The sequence below is a fragment of the Pristis pectinata genome, chromosome 11 (assembly GCF_009764475.1).
Source record: "Pristis pectinata isolate sPriPec2 chromosome 11, sPriPec2.1.pri, whole genome shotgun sequence".
NCBI classification, from domain to species: domain Eukaryota; kingdom Metazoa; phylum Chordata; class Chondrichthyes; order Rhinopristiformes; family Pristidae; genus Pristis; species Pristis pectinata.
Genome location: NC_067415.1, coordinates 77,412,946 through 77,428,462, shown reverse-complemented (window position 1 = coordinate 77,428,462; position 15,517 = coordinate 77,412,946). Strand labels below are relative to the sequence as shown.

Here is a 15,517-nt window from a genome sequence, read left to right as displayed (position 1 = left end):
TTCCCTACAGGGAAATGTTTGGAGAAGTCCCATCCATTTCCCAGGCATGTGGTCACCTTTCCCTTCAAACTCCTGCAGTTTGCTAGCCAAGCTTACTTGGCAGGGCAGGTAGACTCTCAGATTAAGATGTGTTGTGCTCCAGACCTGACTTCTCCTTCACACTTGGGAGTCTGGAGTCTTACCTTGGCAGGGGATAGTGTAAAAAGATCTAAGCACTCCTCCATTCTCTGCACGTCAGTGGGATCTATAACCACAAGGAATAAGTTGGCTTCAGAAGATAGCCCAATGCCTAAAACTTGAAGAGACTATATGTGTATTTATTTGTGTATGAGCGAGAGTTTGTATAGGCATTGAGTAAAAGGATGTGTGAACCTTAGGGGAGAGGTCTCAAATAGATATAGAAACATCAAAGCAAGCAAGAGACTATTCTAAAAATAGTGAAAAAACATATCTTGTTGGCAGCAACTACAGTATTTGTGGCAACTTGAATATTTGCTATGCTCATTTTTCCTGCTTAATCTGGGATAGGATAACAATGTTCTCTTTTACGAACTGGATGATTTAATATATTTTAGCGAATCTGACTGTGTCTCCTTTTAAAATACTGGAGCAATTTCTTTCTTGACTGCAACAGATTCTTGCTGGTGAGGGCTACTTCTCACTCTGGGAGACACCAGCTTGGTAATGACTCTTGTTTGTTTCTCTTAAGACATAGTGGTGTGATTTGCCCTACATTCCATGCATGGATAAAAACAGAGCTTGTCAGAGGAGTCAGCCTGAAATCTTGTAAAGTCATTATTTCAGTAGCCTTATCTCAAAGATGATTGTATGTAAAGTCTGTGCAAGTGTCAGATTTAGGTCTTTATACCCCACAAACCTGGAGCAGGGATTACAAATATGATCTGTAGCAATTGGATACAAGCCACATCCACCCTTTTGCCATGCATAACTAATAGCCTGGGTTTTGATGTTTGCCTTTGGTTGGTTCTATAGTTGGCATTTGGCCTGTAAAGATGTCTTTGTGTGACAGTCCTCTCCTGTTCAAGGAATTGATTACCATTGGTTTTATTTTAACTTTCCACTGAATGCCTGCCATGGGAAGCCAGATTGGTGTTATCCCATGTAAAATGGCCAGTGAATCAATCGATTGAATGTCTGCCACTTGTTACTATTGTAAAGTCTTAATAATGATTTCACAATTGCTACAGTAGTTTTTTTTTTGTGGAGATTGGGTTATGGGAGATTAAAATGGCAAAGATTGCTTCTAACTACTTCTTTTGTGAGGCTTGTTGTAAAATGTACATGTGGATATTGGGTGCTGAGGCTTGTGAAGCTCCCCTATTATTGACTAGCCTACAGAAAGGTTTTGAAATAGAGATTCGTATTCTTGTTCTGAAATTTAGATCCATTGCCTTGAATGATATTTCAGAAACTGATTACAGCTCACAAAAGCGATAGCTAGTGACAGAGTCTGAAGGCAAGTTTCTATTCCACCCTCTTGGATCATGTGTGAAAGTTGGGCACATTCATGAAGGAACAAAGCCCAGTGGGTGCCACAGACTCATGAGGAAGGAGAGGAGAGGCAATCCATTGTTCAATGTCATCAAAGTATTGTCATATGTCTTACTGATATAATGTATGGTTCTCTGGTCTTCCAGCTTCTGCCCTGAAATCTGGGATTCCAATTTGTACATCAACAGTCAGTAAAAACGGATCTATTATACTTGTGTTTGATAAGTGCTATGAAGCACTTGCTAAACTATTGGTTTGTTTTCTTTACAGCAGAGGGATGAGCCACCAAAATATAACGGAGTTGTGAATGGTTCAAAAAGTTTCCAGGCAACCTCAGGCTTCCTGTCAAAGCCTGAAACAACAGAGTTGAAGGAAAGTAGTGGGCTGTCAAAAAAAGAGGCAGAGGGAGCCATGTGGCTCAGCCCTTCCTTGAAAACCGAGAAAAAGAGGTCTGTGGAGGTAGCCCTTGCCTCGAAGCTAGAAAATGACCTGTACATACAGAGCAATTTTTCCTCTAAAATGGAAGATGACACATTTGCACGGAGAAATTATTCCTCAAAACTGGAGAATGACGACCAATCACAGGGCAGTTCTGTAATGAGTAGTAATGAGGAGGAGGAAGAGGAAGAAGTAAGGACTCCATCTCTCAGTGAGAACAACTTTCCCCATGAGTCAAAGCCTGCCACCACATCCAGCGCTGCAACAATGAATTCTTTTACAAAAGCAACAAGCCTGCCCACAGACATGGTTACCACAGCAGCCATGCAACAGGTAAGCTTGGAAAGTAGGTTACTGTGGATGTTTGAGGTCTGTCTGGTAATGCGATCGTCTCCCTTCACTGCCTGTACAAGGACACGCTTTAAAGAAAACTCTTTGACTAATTAACCGCAGTGTGATATCGATATACAAAGGCAGATGCAGACAACTAAATTTCTAAAAAGCACGACAAAACCAGTTTTGTCTAACTGTGTGAGTGCATTCATAGACAGCTTTTATTTCCACTGAGTGTCTGTAGCAGGGAAAATAGCAACCCGAAACTAGGCTTTGTCATTTGGGAATAGTGTTTTTTTTAGTGCCTTCGAACTGTTTCATCCAAGCTCCTCCACAAAGACTTCTCAGACATTCGGGTCTGATTATGGATGGTTGTGAGTGTTATGGAAAATATTAATCTGACTGATTTATGGGATTGCTTTTCCAGGAAGCATTAATGATGACGAGTATCCAGGTATGAAATTTTAAATGATTTTTACTATTTTTGTAGAGACCATATAGTGAAACACGCATAGTTATTAATCAGAAACCAAACAGTAATCAAGACTTTGGATTCACGACTGATTGGACCACCACCGGTGTGACTGTCAAGTCAATTCAAAGAGGTAACTTCCTTATTTTATTTAAAATTTGCATTGTACAACTTTGGTATTATCTTTGCACTGGAATCTGATGTATCTGAATTTCACATCTGTCGTTAGCAGCAGTCATGCTGGTATTTAATTGCTGACTATGAATGATTTATGATGTGATGGTCAGGGGGTCATTCTCCCATGTAGAATTCAATGTGCATGGAATTTAACAAAAGAAGCCAGGCAAACAAAATGACACCTGTATTTTGACACACACATCTTTCCAAAGGGGTCGTTTTATAGCAGGTGATGTCTTGGTAGACAGAATGCTCGTGCATGGCTTGTTTAATAGTGACCCTTCATAAGTGATTAATTTCCATCAATTATATACAGACTTTTTAATCTTTATATATATTTCTGTATGTTGTTTTACGGAATTATTTGCCATCACATACTTTCACACTTGATTGCATGTCATATGCTACATTCTGAGGTAGCTAAGTTGCAATGCAGTAGTATGGTAGTGTGGGGAAATTGAGATGCTGGTTAATATATCCACTGTTGTTCCCTCTGCCATTTTAAACATTTGAGTAGATTGGTCTGGTTAATTGCTGAAGGTCTTGCAGATACGATCTATTGTAACAAATTAAGACCAGAAACTGGGATTATCGCCTGAGGATCATGTCTGTTCAGTGCAGCTATGCATAAAATGAGAGTAATTTAAATGGGCCAACCTTCTCACTTTAAAGAGAGGTCACTGGCAGCCTCCCATATAGCACAACTGAATGGATACCTGAACGCTCAAAAGGTCTTATTAGCCATAACCGTCTAAATACTGTTAGTACTCCAAAGCATCCAGTGCTTGAAACTTGAGTTGATTTCTTCATGAAATTTTTTTTGAGGTGGCAGAAAGAGATGGAAGGAAAACATTGTTATTTTTCTCTCTTTCAGTGATTTAAGTTTTATTGGGTAGATTACATGCCAAATATGCGTCTGGGGAGCAAATACTGCTAGTCTGAATTGCAAAGTAATTTCAGCAATTATGTTACGCAAAATTAAATTTTAAATACTTAGAATTAAAATTAGTGTAGATGAGTGGGAATTTCTTCTACCACCTGTATGTACTTTTTTTTAAATTGTAAGATAACAGAACCACCCTTAGTACCAGGTTTGCAAGATGATCCAAAGTGGAGCCCATTGCCTTGTGTGCTCTCTTCCTCATGACAATGCATTATTTCTTTGCTTGACGTGGCTGCTCTTTTCCTCAAAATACTGTAGTTTCTTATTTAACTACCGCCTACCCTAACAGCTCAATGCCACTAAATTTCTGCCAGCCACCCCTGTGCTTTAAGTGGCCATTTTAAAGAGATGGTAACTTACTGCCATCTCTCCAACTGGAAGAAATAGTCGACCTGAAATCACACCATTAGGTCTCTATAAGGATTTAAAACAAAAACCTTGTCGCTCTTTTGGCTCCCATGGAAACAGCTCAGGTATCCCAAATGTCTCCTTGTAACTAAAGGCTCTCATGTTTGATATTGCTGGAATGTAGACTCTGTGACATGCATAGCCTTTGAACTACAGGGGATCCAGTACTGCACATGAACTATAACTAATTTTTTCATTACCTCTTCAGCCTTGATGCCTTTATTTTATAACAGTTCAAATCCTATTTTGCACATTGTTTCAAACAGTTTTATTTTTGAACCTTTTGGATCACCTGACCGTATTTCCTTGAATAAGATCTCCCATCTCTAACCCATCCAGCTTAGTGTAGCTTTTCTTGTACTCAATCACTCTACTATATATGAGGAGCCTCGTGTGCTGTTTGTGTGAACCCCCCAATTTTTGTGCTTTTAGCCAAGTTGATCATCATACTCCTTGCGTTCAAGCTGGCATCATTTTCCTGTACTGATACCTGTTGTACCCGTTAACCACATCATGTCATCTCTTAGACAAAGCGGGAAGTGTAGGCCAGACAGCATCTGTGGCTAGAGAGCAGAATTAATCTTTCAGATTATTGATCTTTTATTGTAACGCTTCTAATGAAAGGTAATCGACCTGAAATGTTAGCTAGGTTTTCCCCTCCACAGATACTGGCTGACTTGATGAGTATTTCCAACATTTTCTGGGCTCCAATATCTGCAGAGTTTTTCTTTTGGATATTATGTTGCTTTTAATCAACTTTCTACCTAAGTTACCACATTCCCACTTGCCTGAATCTTTGTAACATGCCTCTTTTGAGTCCCCTGAGTGAAGACTGCAGATATAAGCTCACCTATTGCATACACGCATTCATTCACGGTCCCTGATAAGGCCCAGAATATCATGTCTGGCCTCCTGCTACAGTCTTATTTGAACAACATGACTTGCTTTTCACACACCCATGACAGCTGCACTTACTTATCCCCGTGCATCACCAGACGGTTACTAAACTGATTTTGAATGGTGAATTCCAAAACTACAACTACCGTGAGGTAATTAGTAAACCATGTTTATCCTTGCATCCTCAGTGGTATTGGGGCATTATTGTCCTTGGACTGGTTCTGCTCAAACACTCCCCACCCACCCAGTTCCCTTTACCTCACTTATTATTCAGCCCTGTGGGGCCCAAACAACCTCCAGGCCTCAATGCTGTGGTCTGCTGCAGAATTGAGTGGTCCATGAGTGCGGACAAGACCACAGGTGTTGGATCATAGAGTCATTGTCAGAGCGTCTTACAACACAAGTCCTTTGGTCCACTATGTCCGTGCCCACCATGAAGTACTGATCCATGCTAATCCCATTTACCAGCACTTGGTCTGTAGTTGCTGATTCAGGTGCTCTTCCAGTTATTTCTCAAGTGTTGTGAGAGCACCTGACTCCACCGTCACGTCAGCAATGCATACCAGATTGTAACCACACTCTCAGTGAAAGTGAAATTGCCTGATCCCTTTTAAACCTCTTAATCCTCACCTTCAGCCTCTGCCCTCTGATTTTATTTGACTCCATTATGGGGAAAAAGTTTTTCACCATCCACTCTATCTAAGCCCCTCATAATCCGGTCTCCCCTTCAGCCTCCTCCACTCAAAGGAAAACACACGCAGCCTATCCAGTCTCCTCCATAACTGAAACACTTCGTCCCAGGCAACATCGTGGTGAACCTGCTCTGCACCCTCTCCAGTGCAGTCAAGTCCCTCCTTTAGTGTAGTGACCAAAACTGCACTCGATATTCTAGCTGTGGCCTAGCCGAAGTTTTATAAATTTGCACCGTGATCTCCCTGCACTTGTGTTCTGTGCCCTGGCTAATAAAGGCAAGTATCCCGTATGCACTCCTCCACCTGTGCTGGCACCTTCTGGGATCTGTCTCTGTCTTGGGGATGCTTTGAAAATCAGAAATATCTATGAACACAGAGCAGGATAAAATGTCAGCACAACATTGTGGGCTGAAGGGCCTGTACTGTGCTGTAGTGTTCTATGTTCTAAGATCTATCTAACCCTTCCCTCCCACATAGCCCCCTATTTTTCTATCATTCATGTGTCTACCTAAGAGTCTCTTAAATGTCCCTAATGTATCTACCCCCACAACCTCTGCTGGCAGTGCGTTCCATGCACTCACCACTCTCTGTGTAAAAAAAAACTTACCCCTGACATCCCCAGTTTATGAACAGTTCAGAGATTTGAAAAAATTATTGAAAATAAATTAGATAATGAGTTCACAATTCATTTCACCTTAATGTGCATTTAAAAGTGTTATTCTTCATTTAAATCTTTAAAAAAAAATTCACTTAATATGTGCTTACCCATTCAATCCATGTCAGTGAATGGGCCGTCCCATATGTTCCAACCAAGGTCAACATAAAGCTGAGTGGGAAGTACATGGTACATTTGGCTCTCTTCTCAGTATATCTGGGCTCTAGCTTGGCTCAGGGCTGAGTCCTGGGGCAGAGCAGGAAGGTCGGTTGTGCTGGAAACTGGCCTCCAGCTGTTCCTGGGACTTGAATGTTCTATTATAATCAACAAAAAAGACCCCACCCTTGGAATATACTTTTACCCCAGACTGCTTTGAAAGCTAGCATGGACTGAATAGAAATATATACAAGGAAATATATAAGCTACATTCTTAAAGCAAAATTCAAGGATGGCGTTACAAAATAAAATGTTGGCACAACATTGTGGACCGAAGGGCCTGCACTGTGCTGTAATGTTCTATGTTCTAAAATGTAATGCCAGCACTGTATCTAAATTCTTTATACTTTTGTTTGTCCTATTGTAGTTCAATTTCTTATATATTTCTTAGTATATGTTCCCAAGAACAGTCAGTCTAATGACAAAAATGAAACAACCCTTTGCCAGCAGGTAGATAGAAATCCACATGCAAGGTGCCTTCACGTGTCAGCTTGCTCCTGTGCAGGGTGACAGTCAGAGATGAGGTGGAGGCCAGTTTCCAGCACAACCGACCTGCATCATTCTTATTTAGAAATGTTTTTGTCAGTCATATAGCTTAAAATATGAATATTATGCATTTTTCACAGACCAATCTTATTAGTTTGTGAATCTAGTTGGTGATGTGAGCAGGGTAACTTGGGATGCCGGTTATTTGGGGATAGATCCCAACTGGTACAAACTCAGAGGATGATTTTGAATGTGCAGGCATTCTCATTGAAAGGTGATGCATTTGCCTTAAAATTTTAAATAACACCCAATTTTGCCCATCAGTGGTAATGATGGAAGAATCACGCATGACTAAGACATTTCTGAATGAGAATGATGTGTGCCTTGGAGGAGAACCTGCAGACAATGGTGCTCCCGTGCTTCATATACACTGCTACCTTGGCGGTTAGATGAATTTCTGTACTCGTGTTCGACATCAAGTTTTGGAAAGAAAGCTATGCTGCGTGAATTAATTATGAAAGCGGGAATTGAAGATGCCGAGTAAATTTGCTCAAACTGTTTCAAAAAATTAGAGATTTCCATTCAGGCATGATGTGCACCTGTTTCAGAGAAACCAAGAAAAGTAACTCTGCATGTTATACAGAAGAATAGTGTACAACTTTTAATTTTTAGACAAGTCTGCAGCAATGGCTATAGCTCCTATTTGTGTTATTGCCTCACAGGAGGACCAGCAGAATTTTGCCAGTTGGAAGTGGGGGATGAAATAACTTCAATCAATGGCAATAATGTAGCCAACATGGACCATCAGGCTTGGGTAAGAGCCTTGGAAGATGCAAGAAAAACTGGAAACTTGAACATGGAAGTCAGAAAATATGAAAATAACAGTAAGTCCTTGATTCTTTTGATTCTTTCCATTTCTCTAACAGATATGTGTCTTGAATAAATAAATGTGCAAAAGCACGCAAAAAAAATCCCTGAGACTCCTCTGAGATTCATTATAATTAACTCCTGAGGTGATTGGGTTAACAAGGTGAATCAACAAATATTGGTGACAATGATGGCATTCACTGGCAACACAATTTATTTTCCAAATTTGTTGCGTGCTTATATGGTAGCATCGATCAATGTGGAACCCTCCCTAGACATAGCATGCTCTTTCACAGTGCTGTTTTGGAAAGAATGTGTTGCCTCTGTATTCCTGCTTTTGATGAACAGTGGTGATTTATTTTCTACTGTTTTTCTCAGCTGTTTATGTAACCTAACAACATGAAGTTCTAGATATGGGAAATAGTAAGGGTGGGATAACCTGTAGACTTTTGCGATGTAAATTATGGGTTTGTAATTCATTTTCTGTGCTATTTTGCACAATATCCAAGTTTATTACAATTCCCATAGTAATCAGCATCGATGTAGATGCTTTTAAATTGCAAAGGTTGTACAATGGTAAATGCCCTGTCCTTTCTCTCATGGGTTACATTTGGATCAAGAGGGTATCTTACATATGATACAATGGGAGGAGAGTTACCCTCCTTGTAGGAGGGATATGGATGATATCCAGGAAGAGGACATTGGCATCAACATCGGCACAGCATCATGGGCCAAATGACCTGTCCAATGCTGTCCTGTTCTATGTTTTATGTTCTTACCTGACCTGGCTAATGTGTGAATCTTGACCGATCAATGCAGTTGACTTTTAACTGTCCTTGAAATGAGGAGTCAGTTAAAGATGGCATTCACATCCAGTGAATGAATACATTTTTAAAAAAAGTGTCCCACTGAACTGAAATCTTTAAATTGAATATTCTTTGCAACACCTTTTTTCTGGGTTAAGAACAGGCCATTTGGCTCAGCAGACGTGAGTTGTTTATTCTCCCATCCTACCATGTCTAGCCATTTTCATACACCCTCTTCTTTTCTGTCTCAAAGATTTACCTAGTGTCGTCTTAAACACACCATTATAATTAACCTTGACTATTCCAAGTGGTGACAAGTTCCTCTGTCTGAGCACACTCTGGGTATAGATATTCAGTAAAAACAATGTTAAGCAGTCATCTCTTACTTGGAGTCAGTCTGGTGATATGTTTCCAGTTGTGGTGTGCCTCAACAATGTAATTAGACGTGTCGTGCAAAGTTTTTATGCCGATTCTGGTCACTACATTATTTGCACTTGCCATTTGCAAATAACATTGTAGTGAGAGACTGTTCTACGTTTTGTGGTGACATCATTTCAAAGGTAATTGATGGGTTGTAGAGAATATTGAGAGATACAGTTAATGTATCGGTATACAAGTTAATGCTAGTACAAACTTATTTCTTTTTGCTCCACTTTCTCGGAAAAAAGTCACTTCTTTTTCAGGGTTTTTTTTCCCCTTCTCCTTTGCATGCTTTCCTGTTCATCCACTTTCTTCCTTATATTCTCATTTAAACTTAGTGGAAGCTCACCAAGAAAATGAAGGTTGTCACCATAGCAGCTTAGATTCTTTAATAAAGTTATGTGGAGAAAGTGGTCTGTGAATTCCTTTTCCCCAGTTATCATTTTAAATTTGTCAGGAATTTTAAATCCTGTTTGAAACTTTTACCCCTTCATGAGGTGGAGCAGAGATTTACTGACCATTCCTTCATGCCATGCTGATGAGCTGCAGCCTTGAACTGTTGCAGTCCTTCTGGTGAACGTGCTCCCTCAGCACTGTTGCTTTCAAGTTCTAGGTTTCAGCGATGATGGAGAGGGAGATATTTCCAAGAGAGGGCAGTGTTTCTAACCTGGAGGGTAATCTTCTGATGAGAGAGAGGGTGATAATTGGAAAATGCAATGGGGTCTTCTTATTGAGCTATGCCTGACACAGTTAACTAGAGGAACAGCACCTCGTATTCTGCCTGGGTAGGTTACAACCCAATGGCACGAGTATCGAATTCTCTATTTTCAGGTAACCCATACCACCTCCACCCCCCACCCTCCCCTCCCCACCCTCCCCTCCCCACCCCACCCCACCGCTTCCTTTCTCTTCTGATCCATCCAAGCCCTTTCCTTCCAGCCCCCATCCCCCTGTTACCCTGTTTCTTTCCCATCACTCACATACTCCTCCCACTGGGTCCCCTATCCCCTCCCCTTGTGTTCCCATCTGTCCACCTCCCTTATCTGGGGAGGTCTCCCATCTCCCTGATCTGGTTCCACTCATCACCTTCCTTTCTTATCAGATTCCACAATCTGCAGCCCTTTATTGCCTCCACTAATCACCTGCCAGCCTCTCTCACAATCCCTACCCTTCCATCACCCACCTGACTCCCATCAACCCCTCCTCACCTGGATCCACCCATTTCTTGCAAGCTTCTGCCTCTCCCAGAATAGGTTTATTATCACTGACATATGACGTGAAATTTGTTGTTTTGTGGCAGCAGTAAGTGCAAAGACATAGAAAGCGATAAATTACAGAAATAAATAATTAGTGCAAAAGGAAAAGGAATACTGAGGTAGTGTTCATGGATCATTCAGAAATCTGATGGCGGAGGGGAAGAAGCTGTTCCTGAATCATTGAGTGTGGCTCTTCAGGCACCTGTACCTCCTCCCTGAAGGTAGTAACGTGAAGAGGGCAAGTCCTGGGTGGTGAGGGTCCTTAATGATGGATGCCACCTTCCTGAGGCACCACCTCTTGAAGATGTCCTTGATGGTGGGGAGGGTCGTGCCCATGATGGAGCTGGCTGAGTCTACAACCCTCTGCAGCCTCTTGCGATCCCGTGCGTTGGAGGCTTCATACCAGGTGGTGATGCAACCAGTCAGAATGCTCTCCACCGTAAGTTTGTAGAAATTTGCAAGAGTCTTTGGTGACATACCAAAACTCTTCAAACTCCTAACAAAGTAGAGCCACTGGTGTGCCTTCTTCGTGATTGCATCAATGTGTTGGGCTCAAGATAGATCCTCTGAGATGTTCATGCCCAGGTACTTGAAGCTGCTCACCCTTTCCACTGCTGACCCCTCAATGAGGACTGGTGTGTGTTCTCCAGACTTCCGCCTCCTGAAGTCCACAATCAGTTCCATGGTCTTGCTGGCATTGAGAGTGAGGTTGTTGTTGCGACACCACTCAACCAGCCAATCTATCTCACTCCTGTAAGTCTCCTTGTCGCCAAAATGAGACCCAACCCCATCACATCTTTATACTGGTATTTCCCCTTTACACTTTAGGTCCTGATGCAGGGTTTTGACCCAAAACGTCGAGCATTACTTTGCCTCCACAGATACTGCCTGAGCTTCTGAGTTAGAACATAGAACATAGAAAAACTACAGCACAATTCAGGCCCTTTGGCCCACAAAGTTGTGCCGAACATGTCCCTACCCTAGAAATTACTAGGCTTACCCATAGCCCTCTATTTTTCTCAGCTCCATGTACCTATCCAACAGTCTCTTAAAAGACCCTACCGTATCTGCCTCCACCACCGTTGCCGGCAGCCCATTCTATGCACTCACCACTCCCTGAGTAAAAAAATTTACCCCTGACATCTCCTCTATACCTACTCCCCAGCACCTTAAACCTATGTCCTCTTGTGGCCACCATTTCAGCCCTGGGGAAAAGCCTCTGGCTATCTACCCGATCAATGCCTCTCATCATCTTATATACCTCTATTAGGTCCCCCCTCATCCTCCGTTGCTCCAAGGAGAAGAGGCCGAGTTCCCTCAACCTACTTTCATAAGGCATGCTCCGCATTCCAGGCAGCATCCTAGTAAATCTCCTCTGCACCCTTTCTATGGCTTCCACATCCTTCCTGTAGTGAGGCGACCAGAACTGAGCACACTTCCTCCAGCAGTTTGCTTTTTATTTGCCCTAGATTCCAGGATCTGCAGTCCCTTGTCTCCATTTTACTGGTTTCATCTCCTGTGTGGGCGTTTCACTTGTCCCTTACTTTTATTCTTGTTTATCTGTGTTCTGCTGACTGCATTTTAATGGTGCCCCATTTGTTGTTTGTCTCTTCCCAGGATGTACTAATTTAGATTTGATCATGAAAATCCCACAGATCTCTTATTCTGACCAATGTGATTCTTTGGAATAAATATTTACAGGTACACGTGAAATGAAATACAACATCTCCAATGAACCCAGTCGGTGGGAAGCCAGTGGACCAACTATGATGTCCAGCAGAAGTCAACCCTTCAATCAACTATCAGACGTAGGTGGTTGTATTAAGCACATTGAAATCAGCATTAAGTTTGTCTGTTTAGGGCAAATGAGATCGTGTGCAATTTTTCTAAATGATCCTAGCCTCCTGTGTGGAGTTTGAATGTTCTCCCTGTGATTTACGTGGGGTTCCTCCAGGTGCTCTGGTTTCCTCCCACATCCCAAAGATGTGCGGCTTGGTAGGTTAATTGACACTGTAAATTGTCCCTTGTGTGTAGGTGAGTGGTAGAACCTGAGGGGAGATGATGAGGGTGTGGGGGAGAACGAAAGGGGATTTGTGTTGGATTAGTGTTGATGGTTGACGCAGACTCACTTGACTGAAGGGGCTGTTTCCATGCTGTATGACTTTTGTTTTCTATATCTGACTTCAATGCATGCGCCCATAATTTTAAATCTCATTGAGTGAAGTCACTTGTATCAGTGGCAGAAATAGCATGGGTTCGTGTCTGGCCGAAGAAGATTGTTGTAAGAAAGGAGCAGAAGGCAGCCAAATGGCTGCTTGAGTTTGCTCTGCCATTTCACGAGATTGTGGCTGATCTATCTGAACCTCTCTTTCACTGCCCAATTACCTTATCTCTTCCCATTTATTGTTGTCCTTTTTTGAATGAATTCAACCACAACCACCGCCTTAAAAGGTGAAAATTCCAAAGATTCACCGCCTGAGTGAAGAAATGCCTCCTAACATCACATCTAAATGGCCAGCCCCTTATCCTCTGACCAAGCCCCTTCATTCTAAATTTTCCAACCGAGGGAAACAACTTCTTGATACCCACTGTGCTGAGCTGTTACAGAATCTTATCTGTTTTAACTAGATCACACGTTCATTCTTCCAAGCTTGAGAATATAGGTCCAGTAACTGTTGAATGCCTTGACGCTGAGAGTCTTTCTGAGTGGAAGGATTAAAGTTGCCTACAAAGAGGTTTCGTATTGCCCATTCTGATGTGAGAAACACGATGATGCTGGAGGAACTCGGCAGGCCAGTCAGCATCCGTGGAGAAAAGCAGGCGGTCAACGTTTCGGGTCAGGACCCTTCTTCAGGACTGAAGATAGGAAAAGGGGAAGCCCAATATATAGGAGGGAAAAGCAGAGCAGTGATAGGTGGACAAAAGAGGGGAGGCGGGGTGGCACAAGGTGGTGATAGGTAGATGCAGGTAAGAGATAGTGATAGGCAGGTGCGGGGGAGGAGGGGAGGGCAGATCCACCAGGGGAAGGGTCAAAGGTAAGGAGAGAAGAAAAAAAAGCTGGGAAAGGGAAGAAGAGAGGAAGAATGGTGGGGGGGGGGGGTTGTGGGGAAGGGGGGGTGGGGATAGGAATTATCTAAAGTGGGAGAATTCAATGTTCATGCCGTTAGGCTGCAAGGTTCCAAGACAGAAAATGAGGTGCTGTTCCTCCAGTTTGCGCTTGGAATTCTCCTGGCAGTGGAGGAGGCCGAGGACTGACATATCAGTGATAGCGTGGGAGGGGGAGTTGAAGTTACACCCATTCTGATGTAACTGGCGGCTTGAAGAGGTTACCTGGCTGCCATTCCTCTTGGGATTGTAAGTTAATGAACCCACGTAAAAGCCACATGCGAAGAAAGGTATTAAGAAGGAAACCTTGCAGATGAATGCTAATAGTCATTAGATATTTTTGTCTGGAGCATTTGGTTTTTATGTTTGCTCAAAATAATATTTTGGTAGCAATTCCTCTTCTGTCACTTGTATTACTGTCACGGCAACTGTAGGTTGTGCTGTGCTTCCAAACTTTGGTTCCATTGAAGTGTACAGGAAGAAATTTCTGAAGTACAACCTAATGCTGGGCCATTGCTATATTGTATCTGCAGTGCAAGAGGCCAAGGCTGAATCTATCTCAGTGACCAACAAAACAAATAACAGTACCATAATACTCCATGATATTCTATTTAGTTAAAAATTCTTGAGCCACATTCTTACTGTTTTCAAAGCATGGCTAGCTTTGAAAAGTTAACAGCCAGCACAGTAGAGAATGCCTTATGTAAAACAAGTGACCGTTATGAATAGAAAATAAAATTATCTTAGTTGTTTCTGATGTTAAAAAGTTGTTGATTAGTAGTTCAGTTAAATCTCATTGGTCACGAGGGATGTGATTTTTATAATTAATGGACAGCTTCACTTGGTGAACATGAAGTTGTTGCTAGTTCACTATAAAGCTTTGAGTAACTGATCTTATTGTATGCATCTAACTTGTTACATTAGCCCCTTATTTCCTCCAGCCTCTCTCCATTTGACTTTTGAGGTAATGAATTTAAAATAGGTATACTTTGTACCTTTTTACAGTTTACTCGATCAGGAGAAGATGAGAAGAAATTACCGGAGGATTCAAGGCAAAAAGGTATCCAGTGCAAAGTCTTTCTGAGTTGTTTCTTTGTGACTGGAGCAGTTTTTATAACTGCCCCTTAAAAGACAGTTTTGCTGCATAGGCAGCTGTTTTTCCTGTAGTTTTAGGCAATATGAGAAAGATACACAGTGGGTGAAATATTGAACTTATTCAACAGAGTCACAAATTAGTTCAGAACAGGAGACCATTCAGCTCATTGCATTCATGCTGACTCCTAGTAGAGCATTCTATCCAGTTCAAACCATTTGCTGTTTTTCCCCTAGCCCTACAAATGATTTCTTTTCAAGTCCTTGCTCAATGCCCTTTTAAAATCTGATTGATTCTGTTTCACCTAACAGGCAGTGAGTTGCAGACTGTAGGTGCTCCTAGCGTGAAAATTATTTTTCATCACTCTGCTCTCCCAACCCTGTATGTTATGCTTATCACTTTGAATCTGTATCCCCGGTCCTTGAACTATCTGTCAGTGACAGCAGCTTTTCTTTAATGTATTTAAATATATAATTATTGAGTACACCTCTATTAAATCTCCTCTTAACTTGCCCTGAGGGATCCAGAATTCAATTATTGGATTCATTTTGTGATCAAACCAGCTTGTACCTTTTTGTCTTGGCTCATGTGGGTTTAATCAGTCTCCTAAAGAATCACTTAGGCTTTCAGCATGAGAGACGTGGCAAGAATTGGTCTCCGCTTGGTGGATAGTCCAGAGTTTCCCTTTGCATTCTGCTTTTCTCCCTTCCCACACTTGCCCTACCAAACCAAAAGGCCTCT

At 41.9% G+C, this 15,517-nt stretch overlaps 1 protein-coding gene across 3 annotated transcripts in view; it reads left to right on the top strand.

The window, feature by feature from the left end:
* Positions 1-15,517, top strand: part of LOC127575787 (LIM domain only protein 7-like) — a 203,628-nt gene that overhangs the window by 161,793 nt on the left and 26,318 nt on the right. For all 3 annotated transcript variants that reach the window (XM_052025884.1, XM_052025883.1, XM_052025885.1), the window contains 5 exons: positions 1,783-2,283; positions 2,774-2,888; positions 7,952-8,113; positions 12,280-12,386; positions 14,689-14,743. In XM_052025884.1, the coding sequence (XP_051881844.1) occupies positions 1,783-2,283; positions 2,774-2,888; positions 7,952-8,113; positions 12,280-12,386; positions 14,689-14,743 (940 nt within the window). The remainder of the gene's footprint in view (positions 1-1,782; positions 2,284-2,773; positions 2,889-7,951; positions 8,114-12,279; positions 12,387-14,688; positions 14,744-15,517) is intronic.